The following is an 11,031-nucleotide window of genomic DNA, read 5'->3' on the forward strand; positions in this document are numbered from 1 at the left end:
GCCATGATTGTGCCATTGATCTCATTCCAGGCTCATCACCACCCCGGGGTCGAATATTCCCATTATCATTACCCGAGTCAGAAGCTATGGCCAAGTACATCAAGGAGGAGCTGGAGAAGGGGTTCATACGTCCATCTACCTCTCCTGCTTCAGCTGGCTTCTTCTTTGTCCGCAAGAAGGATGGAGGTCTGCGCCCTTGCATCGATTATCGTGGACTCAATGAAATAACAGTAAAGTTTCGCTATCCTCTACCACTGGTGCCCTCTGCATTGGAACAGCTACGTACTGCACAGTACTACACCAAATTGGATTTGCGCTGCGCATACAACCTCATCCGCATTAGGGAGGGGGACGAGTGGAAGACAGCTTTCTCAACCACCAATGGGCACTACGAATACCGGGTGATGCCGTTTGGACTGGTCAATAGTCCTTCGGTTTTCCAATCCTTTGTCAATGACATCTTCAGAGACATGCTAAATAGAACGGTTATCATATACATTGACGATATCTTAATCTATTCAGATACCCTGGAGGAACATGTCCAACATGTGAGAGCTGTGCTGCAAAGACTCATTGAACACCAACTCTATGCTAAGGCGGAGAAGTGTGAATTCCATACCACCTCTACCACCTTCCTGGGGTACGTCATCAGCCCAGAGGGGGTCGCCATGGATGAGAGCAAAGTCAATGCCGTTCTCAAGTGGTCAGTACCAAGGACACTAAAGGAGCTCCAACGCTTTCTGGGGTTTGCTAATTTCTATCGCCGTTTCATCAGGAACTTCAGCTCTGTGGTTAGTCCCCTCACGTCTATGGTCAAGAAAGGAACCCATCGGCTACACTGGGCTGAAGCTGCTCTTCAAGCTTTCCAGGAACTAAAGAGAAGGTTTGTGACCGCCCCCATACTCCATCATCCTGACCCATCTCTTCAGTTTCTCGTCGAGGTGGATGCCTCCAACACTGGTATCGGGGCTATTCTCTCCCAACGCCAGAGTTCTACTGCTAAACTCCACCCATGTGCCTTTTACTCCCGCAAACTCAATGCTGCTGAACGTAACTACGACGTTGGAGACCGTGAACTTCTCGCTATGAAAGCGGCCTTCGAGGAGTGGAGACACTGGCTGGAGGGGGCCAACTTTCCTTTCTCCGTACTAACCGATCATAAGAACCTTGAGTATTTGCGCTCAGCCAAGCGCCTCAATCCACGGCAGGCCAGATGGTCACTGTTCTTCTCCCGATTTGACTTCTCAGTTACCTACCGTCCAGGCTCCAAGAACACTAAGGCAGATGCGCTTTCCCGTATCCACGAAGATGAACAGATCTCATCCGAACCTGAATCCATACTCCCTTTCAAGGTAATCATTGCACCCGTACAATGGGACATCATGACGCTTATCCAGCAACACAACTCTCAACATGCACCTCCAACAACTTGCCCTCCTGATAAGGTTTACGTACCACCCACTCTACGCGATCAAATACTCAACCACACGCACTGTCTGCCCTCATCTGGCCACCCAGGTATCACGGCCACCATTCATCTGCTGCAGAACCGGTTCTGGTGGGAATCATTGCCCAAAGACACCATTGCCTTCATCCAGCAATGCCAAACCTGTAATGCGCACAAAACTCCACGCCAATTGCCAGCCGGATTACTCCAACCACTCCCCATTCCACAACGACCTTGGTCCCACATTGCAATAGACTTTATCACTGATCTACCTGTCTCTCAAGGTAACACTGTCATCCTTACTGTGATTGATCGATTCTCCAAAGCCTGCCGCCTTATTCCCCTGCCCAAACTGCCTACTGCTCTGCAAACTGCTGAACTACTATGTAACTGGGTCTTCCGTCTCTACGGACTACCTGAAGATATCGTCTCCGATAGAGGTCCTCAGTTCACGTCTCGTCTCTGGAAAGCCTTCTTCCAAGCCCTCAATGTAAACGTGAGTCTGACCTCCGGTTACCACCCTCAATCCAACGGTCAGGTCGAAAGACTCAATCAGGAACTCACCCGGTTCCTGAGATCTTATTGTAGTTCCAACCAAGAGGATTGGGCCCAGTACCTCCTTTGGGCGGAGTACGCACAGAACTCTCTGGTCAAGCCAGCTACTGGTATCACCCCCTTTAGATGCATCCTAGGCTATCAGCCTCCCATGTTTCCCTGGTCTGGGGAACCCACCGACGTACCCGCCGTCACGGACTGGCTGCAACGCAGTGAGGAGACTTGGAACCAAGCCCATGTACACCTTCAACGAGCCATCCGTCGTCAAAAGGAACAGGCTGACCACCGTCGGCGTCCTGGGCCGGTATACCAACCAGGTCAGTGGGTGTGGCTCTCTACCCGAGATCTCCGTCTTCGACTACCCTGCAAGAAGTTGAGTCCGAGGTACGTGGGTCCATTCAAAATTACACATCAGATCACTCCTGTGTCATTCCGTCTTGCATTACCTGACACCTATCGCATCTCTCCTACGTTTCATGTATCTCTGCTCAAGCCCGCTGTTGCCCCTGGAGAAGAGGGAGAGGGGAGGTCCCGTGAGCAGAGTCCCCAGCCCGTCCAGATAGAGACTGAGGAAACTTACCAGGTGCGAGAACTTCTTAACTCCAGACGTCGTGGACGCATTCTGCAGTATCTGGTCGACTGGGAGGGGTACGGTCCGGAGGAACAATCCTGGGTCAATGCTGATGACATACTAGACCCCAACCTAATCACAGAGTTTCATCGGTTACATCCGGAGAGACCGGCCCCTCGACCACGCGGCAGACCCCGACGTCGTCTACCATCTCGCGCCAGGAGTCGCTCGCAGGGAGGGGGCTCTGTCACGGAGACGAACCCCGTGATTCCCTCTACTGGCCAGCAGAGGGCTCCATCTCCGGAATATTGACTCTTATGCACTCTCTCTCAACTACACTTCCCATCTACCCCGTGCATTGGACTCTGATCACCACACAGGTGCAGCTCATTAGTACGGCTATATAAGCTGCACAATCACATCAGTCAAACGCGAAGTCTTGTTTTGCTCCGGCTGACATTTCCAAGCGTTATTTCCTGTATTTGATTTCCTGTTACCAGTTCTGTTTGTTTACCGTCTCTTGAACCTTTGCTGCCTGCCACTTGACCTTGGATTGTTTATTGGACTCTGAATCTTGCCTGTTACCTCTGAACTTCTGCCTGTGTTTGACGACGATTCTGGTTATCTCTACTGTTGTGTTTGCTGGTCCTGATCCCTGCCTGTACGACCTCGAGTCTTTCAATAAAGCCTGCAAAATGGATTCCCTGTCTGATGATGTGTTACAGATATGTACATTTTGGTACGAATTTCACATTATGCGAAAAAGTGCCCCCAGGTACGTTTTTGCCCTGAGACCAGGCAGCATTTATTTATTAATTCAGCAGATCCTTTAATCCAAGCTGACTTAAAAATTAGGAATATAAAAAAGCAACTCTACTTAAGAAGGTAATAATGTGTGAACTGCTAAAAATACATTTTATTTTGGCTTCTCTTTGACAACAAGAAGTAAAATCTCACAGATTTTCAAAATTGGCTAGTTTGATCGATTGAATGACTAGTCAATTACTCAGTTATTTGAAGGATTTGAGGGAAGCTTAGTATAATTAAGATCATTGTTGACCTCACTAACTAGATGATTATTGGATGAATAATCAAGTAGCCAACAATCATGTCATACCGCTTCTCTTGACAAAGATTTAGCTGGGGCAGTTTGTGACAGTCTAAGATTAGAGTTCCAGCATCACCAAAGATGAGGAATTACCATCAGCAATGATGATCATAAACAATCCGTCTGCTGGTTCAGTACATGCAGGTGGTTTATAAAACCATTCATTCATTCGTTCATTCATTTCTGCAGTTCATGGGCTGGGCACAGTGGATAATGAAGAACACTCCTGTAGCACAGCATTGCTAGAGATGTACAGATAAACCTGGTAATTCTTGACTGGAGAGAAGTGACTTCTGACAGGAAAAATAGAATTCAAGGAAATATTACATTGAAGATAATCATCAGATTTCCAGGATCTTTCAGCTGTTATGATTATTATGGTTATTAATATAGTTAATTTGCCTAAACATAATGCCAAACAAACATCAGTAACAATCTAGTAAAGAAATGGAATCAGCTATGCAAATATGACCTGACAACATGCCCTTATTGTGCAATATAACGGATCAAGATGAAGATGAATACATTTGTTTGAAATACATGTTTTCTAAAATATAAAAAAGCCATACTACACAATATATTTGCATTAAAAATGATAATCACCCAAAAATGCAAACTTTATCTTTATTTACTCGATCCAAAATAGTGATTTCTACGATCTCTTTAAGTTTAAGTTACTTTAGGCAAACGCTGGAATAAATAGGGTTCCCAGCAATCTGCTCATTTTGGTTTAACAGAAGTCAGTTAAACAAACGGGTCTGACATGAGGGAGAATAAATGACGACAGAAGCTTCGTTTTCGGGCTATCTATGTTTTTAATGTTTTCCAACAAAATAAGACATGCGTGTTACTTACATCGTCCCATTTTATGAATTTGTCGCCGGTCCTCAGGCTCTCGGGCACTGAAACGCGCTTGAGCTGGAGCGCGTGAACTCCCGGCTGCGCTCCCGCCATCTGGCTCGTCCGTGTCCGCGCGTGAGCTTCTGCCGCGCTGCTTCTGAAAGGATCGGAGACGTTCACTGCTGCGCCGCTGTGAAAGGACTCACTGCTCGTGCGCAGGACCGGTGCCGCTGTGGACTCACTGCTACGCGCACAGAGATCAGATGCGCGCTCTCGTTGTTAATTGTCAGTGCGTTCAGGAGCGTGTCGTGAACAAACCCACAAAGAAAATATGAAAGATTAAATCCATGACATAGCGATTCTCTAGACAGTCTTGAAATCAATGAGAGATCAAATATAGACTTTTGCTAAAGAAAAAAAAACTAATTGACGTATTAACAATGTAAACGGAAACTTTTCTCATTCCAAGAGCAGATCGTCTGTGCTTATGCTGTATATATTAATATAAAATATATAAAATATATATACTGTGCAATGACTGCTGCGACGGATTAGGAATGTAGAATATGGTCATGCAGAATAGGTGCTTTATAAGTACTAATAAACAACCTATATTTTAATAATAGACATGCTAATAAGCAACTAGATAATAGTGAGAATTGGTCAATAAAATAAAGTGTTACCATCGTCTTCATTTTCTATAATCTACCTAGTCTTTGTTCTACAAATAAATTGAATAAATACTTCACCACTTCACCCTTTTGTCTACAATTTAGTATTTACAATGATATTAATGCAACTCCCTTACAGATAACAAATATATTGCCTTAGTAAACGTGTTAACTAACTGGGTAATGTTCTTTGAAATTAAATTAAAGTAAAAATATGACAGAAATGTAACAATAAACCTAACCCTAATAACAGCATTTTAATTGGTCTTCTGTTTAACTCAGGTTTATGATTGTTATGTTTATCTTAGAGTACAAAACTCAACGTTCTTAACTCAACAAATCTTAACTAATGGGCTTTAATTTAAAAGCTTCTCATCTGAGGTTGGAAGTGCAAAATATGTATTGAACAGTGTTTTAAACAGGATTGTGAGTTGCTACACTTAATGTTCAATGCTCTGACTCCATCATGTGGTTCATTATAAGAACTTTCTCTCTGTTTCAGATGTCTGTGTGTGTGTGTGTGTGTGTGTGTGCCATTCCAGCAAAGTCAGCTTCAGCTGTTCTTCAATTCATGAAATACAGAGAACTAAAATAAATTGAAAGGAAAACGTTCTCAAAAAGTTAAAAGAAATCAAATAAAACAGTAAAGGTAAGCTAATCGTTATTTGAGTTAATGAGGTAGTATTAACATTTGTATTCCATCATTTTTGCTTGATGGTCTAGATTTCTGTTGGGATCATAAGCAAGACCAAGAATGCCTTGAAGCCAATGAGAGGAAAAAAATCAAGACATGAAAGATGGAGAATATGTCTTGCTTTATCCAGATGGCTATCAGATAAAAAACATCCCTGGGACTGACACAACTTTTTCTATTGGACAGTACAAAGAGGCCATTGGAAAGGCATATCAAAGGATCACCCTGTAAATCTGTACCATTGAGGATTTGTTGTCAAACAGTTAGTATTGAAATAGTTTTTTATGTGCATTTAAACTATAGACTAAGTGCTTTAAGTTCTTTGTGGAATTCCAACTAGTTACCAGAGATGTATAAAGTACTAGAGAACCATACTTGAGTAAAAGTACAAGTGCTCTATCAAAAAAGTGACTTGAGTAGAAGTTGAAGTGCTCTTTAAGCACCACACTTAAGTAGAAGTACTAAAGTATTCAACATTTTTTGTACTTAAGTATTGCAAGTAGTCTATTTTAAAATTTACTACTCAAGTACTGAAAGTAAAAGTAGAAGTATTGTGTTATGTAGCTATTAAAGAAAGTAGTCAAAAGTTTGAACATATTGTTTTTACTATTTCAAATGATTAACCTAAAGGACAATCACAATTCCTTTGACTGTAACTTCTTGTAAACAAAAAAACGGTTACTAGGGTTAGTTAGCCCAATTTGCAAAATGATGTCATTAATAACTCACCCTCATGTTGTTTCAAACCCGTAAGACATCAGAGGGTCATTTAGAATTTTTTGAAGCATGGAAAATACATTTTGGTCCAAAAATAGCAAAAACTACGACTTTATTCAGCATTGTCTTCTCTTCAGTGTCTGTTGTAAGACAGTTAAAAACAAAGCAGTTTGTGATATCTGGTTCGCGAACGAATCATTCGATTTAACCGGATATTTTTGAAACAGTCCACCAAATCGAACTGAATCGTTTTAAACAGTTCGCGTCTCCAATACGCATTAATCCACAGATGAATTAAGCTGTTAACTTGTTTAATGTGTCTGACACTCCCTCTGAGTTAAAACAAACCAATACCCCGGAGTAATTCATTGACTCAAACAGTACACTGAACTGATGTGAAGAGAGAACTGAAGATGAACACCGAGCCGAGCCAGATAATGACTCGTTCACGAGTCAAGAACCGTTTCTGTCAGACGCGTCCGATTCGTGAACCGAGGAGCTGATGATACTGCGCATGTGTGATTTAGCGTGAAGCAAACCGACACACAGAGTGTCTGGAACCGAACTGATTCTTTTGGTGATTGATTCTGAACTGATTCTAATGTTATGAGCCCATGTGCAGTCAACGCCAATGACGCCATTGCATCGAGCGCAAAAGAATCGGTGAACTGTTTTCTTCAACTGGTTTATTGAATCGAACTGTCAGAAAGAACTAACGTTACTGGTCATCCGAAAACCGATGCAACCGGTTCTTGACTCGTGAACGAGTCATTATCTGGCTCGGCTCGGTGTTCATTTCTCTCTTCACAGCAGTTCAGTCAGCACACGCAGTCTTCTTAATCGCTTGTTTCACTCAATGATGTGCCAGCTTCATCAAACCTGCCATCTACAGTTCTGGCAGTGGTTTGTAATGGAATGATTCGTAACATTATTATAATTGTAACGAGTAACGATGCAGCACATAAAAAAAATATCGGAGTAAAAGTATTAAACTCAGCGAAAATATGTACCGAAGTAAAAGTGGAAGTAGGAGAAAAAAATAATACTCTAGTAAAGTACAGATACCGCCTTTTAGTACTTAAGTACAGTAGTGAAGTAGTTCTACTTCGTTACTATACATCTCTGCTAGTTACAGCCTACATATTTCACAATACTGGGCATGTAATTGGAAATAGAGATTGACCACAAAGTCTTTTGTGAGGTCAAGCAGATGAAGGTTTCAGATGATGATGATGATGATGATGATGATGATGTTGTTGTTGTAAGGGTGTGACCCAATATGTCACCTCTTTCTGACACAGTGGTAGGTACATCTCAGGAATGTAGATGTACGTTCTAGTAAGAACTCTAGCTGCTACATTTTGGACTAACTGTAGATTGTTTACCAAACATGCAGAACAAGCACCCAATAAAGCATTACAATAATCTAACCTTAAGGTCATAAATGCATGGATTCACATTTCTGCATTTGACATTGAGAGCATATGTCATAATTTAGATATATTTTTGAGATGGAAAAATGCAGATTTACAAATTCTAGAAACATGGCTTTCTAAGGAAAGATTGCTATCAAATAGCACACCTACTGTTCCTAACTGATGACGAAGAATTGACCACAGCCATCAAGTCTTAGACAGCTTTCTAGGTTATTACATGAAGAGTTTCTATAAGTAACACCTCTGTTTTTTAAGAATTTAGCAGTAAGAAATTACTCGTCATCCAGGTTTTTATATCGACTATGCATTCCATTAGTTTTTCAAATTGGTGTGTTTCACCGGGCCGCGAAGAAATATAGAGCTGCGTATCATCAGCATAACAGTAAAAGCTAACACCATGTTTCCTGATGATATCTCCCAAGGGTAACATATAAAGCGTGAAGAGTAGCGGCCCTAGTACTGAGCCTTGAGTTACTCCATACTGCACTTGTGATTGATATCATACATCTTCATTCACTGCTACGAACTGATGGCGGTCATATAAGTATGATTTAAACCATGGTAATGCACTTCCATTAATGCCAACAAAGTGTTCAAGTCTATGCAAAAGAATGTTGTGGTCAATGGTGTCAAACGCAGGGTTAGGGTTAGGCCACTGATGGATCATCTCTTCACCTCCAACAGGTACATTATGACCTAATATTCTAGCTTTATATTGACCTGTATTATATATGCTTATGGTTAGAAATTTGTAATAAGATTGTTTATTTGTTTTTATAGAAGCCTCTTATGTACGACCATGATTTCTGTGATGTAGAGACCACGGAATCCAGTCATAAAAACAGAATTTACAGTTTAACGTGGAATGTCATTTTGAATGAATTCATTTAAAGTAGGCCATGACACTTAAATGAAATCATGATATGGAGTAGTATCTGTAAATAATAATCCGGAAAAGTCTATTCAAATATGGATCCTGCATTGTCTGCGTGTCTCTGTTTGTTGAGGCTATTCTATAAGCCTCGGCATAGATGGCATGTTCTCAACGCGTAGCAGGAAATTCTGAGTCCAAACATTGGCTCTCTTTGGGTGGTGTTCCCGTTTATTATGAAGGTAAAAAAGGGATAATTTACATAAAATTATATTTCACCCAGTGCTGAATATTAAAGTGCTGTCGTGCTGTTGGTAAACTGACTGTTCACGGCTATGGTAAGAACCGTGTGTTCCTCACCATCCACACCCTTTCCTAACTAATTGCAACACCTGTAAATATATCTAGCTCCCAGTGACGTGTCACACATAGTGCAACACTCCCAACCAGTGGCTAGAATAATAATAGCAATATTAACCGATCCAGAGAAGGTGAATATATAAATGGCTCCTACACTGTTAATGAATGAGCCAGAAGCTTAAATACATGAACAGCATCTCCAGAACCAGTCTTGCCAACTAATTTTAGAAGAAAGTTGCTAAATTAAGTTATGGTGTCATTGTTTAATCACAACGCAAAATTGTCACAGCATGGGATATCAGCAAAAAACTGTTTCATATGTTAATTTAGTTTTGTTTGTAAAATAATATGAATAATATAATATTAAAATATAAATTACTTTTTTAATTAATTGAATTATTGAACACAAACATTTTACTCTAAGAAGGAATATAATTATGAGGATACCACCTTTTCTAGTATCTTGGACAGAAAAGGGAGATTCGAGATTGGTCTATAATTAACAAGTTCTTTGGGGTCAAGTTGTGGTTTTTTGATGAGAGGCTTAATAACAGCCAGTTTGAAGGTTTTGGGGACATATCCTAATGACAATGAGGAATTAATAATAGTCAGAAGAGGATCTATGACTTCTGGAAGCACCTCTTTTAGGAGCTTAGATGGTATAGGGTCTAACATACATGTTGTTGGTTTAGATGATTTACAGTTTTTTTTCAACTGCTTACACACATTTTCCAAAGTTTTCCTTTTTTTCAAAACTTAACACACAAATTCAAGAATTGCACACACAAGATGCAAAATGCCTCACATCTCTTTCAAAATGAATCACCACAGTCAAAATATCACAAACATATTTCAAAAGCAAACATTTGTCTTACGTTGTAAACACCTTTACCATAATGTTATATTTTTGATTATGTCATATACACACTGTTATTCAAAACCTAAAGCTCTCACATGTACATGATTGAATGTAATTGGGAGAGAGCTGTTGAATATATAAAGTAAAAACAAAAGCAAAATTGAAAACAAACTTTCTTTTTTTTTAGCTCTTTGTGGTTGTAAATGTAGTATTAGTGTACACAGTTTGAAAAGAAAAAAAAGGTTCGTTTCCCAATCATTACAGGGTAAGGTTGTCTATTGTTTTATAAAAGGAGAGAAACTAGCCCTGATCCGATTCACAATCTAATCCTAACCCTCATAGGATGAAGGGCATGAAATAACCCTCACTTAAGGAGAGATTTTCGTGTGTGGCTGGTTGGATCAGTGGTAGAGTGATGGACTTAGGACGAGGGGACCCAGATTCATGTCCTGATCATTGCAGGGTTGTGTTTTCTATTGTTTAATAAAGCTATTTCTGTGGTCACCATAGACGAGGTGACTAGGACAAGGAATGTGCTGCATGAAAAAGACAATGTATTGTTGGGCAAAGGTTTGTGACATCTGACGGTTATCCCGGAAAGGATGATGTCTGTTCAGTTTTAAAATGCATGAACTTTGAAGAGAGATGGACTGGTAGAAGCTTGGTGTTCAGAAATGTGCATCCGCCAGTCTCATGCTTTCGGCCCAAAAGAGATGAGCAGGAGGTTTTAAGTTTGATATTTGGGTTTGGACAAGCCTTTTTTTCAGGTGACCCGGATACCTTGCGGTGATAACGAAGGGTCACTTGTACGGTGAGTATCCAGCCTCCCTGGGTCCACTTGGACAGCACGCAGGGCAGGTGGCCTGGGGCTAACAGGCCTTAATTGGAGCCCAGTCTTCTAT

The 11,031-nt window shown here is 41.0% G+C and overlaps 1 protein-coding gene across 4 annotated transcripts in view; it reads right to left on the reverse strand.

The window, feature by feature from the left end:
- Positions 1-4,798, reverse strand: part of LOC127938267 (1-phosphatidylinositol 4,5-bisphosphate phosphodiesterase beta-1) — an 87,753-nt gene extending 82,955 nt beyond the window's left edge. For 2 of the 4 annotated variants that reach the window (XM_052534742.1, XM_052534741.1), the window contains exon 1: positions 4,537-4,797. In XM_052534742.1, coding sequence (XP_052390702.1) covers positions 4,537-4,635 — 99 coding nt within the window. In that variant the 5' untranslated portion in view covers positions 4,636-4,797. Of the gene's footprint in view, positions 1-4,536 lie in introns of all 4 variants that reach the window. The other 2 variants (XM_052534740.1, XM_052534739.1) reach the window with 2 other exon arrangements.
- Between the last annotated feature and the right edge of the window lie 6,233 nt (positions 4,799-11,031).

The sequence above is a fragment of the Carassius gibelio genome, chromosome A20 (assembly GCF_023724105.1).
Source record: "Carassius gibelio isolate Cgi1373 ecotype wild population from Czech Republic chromosome A20, carGib1.2-hapl.c, whole genome shotgun sequence".
NCBI classification, from domain to species: domain Eukaryota; kingdom Metazoa; phylum Chordata; class Actinopteri; order Cypriniformes; family Cyprinidae; genus Carassius; species Carassius gibelio.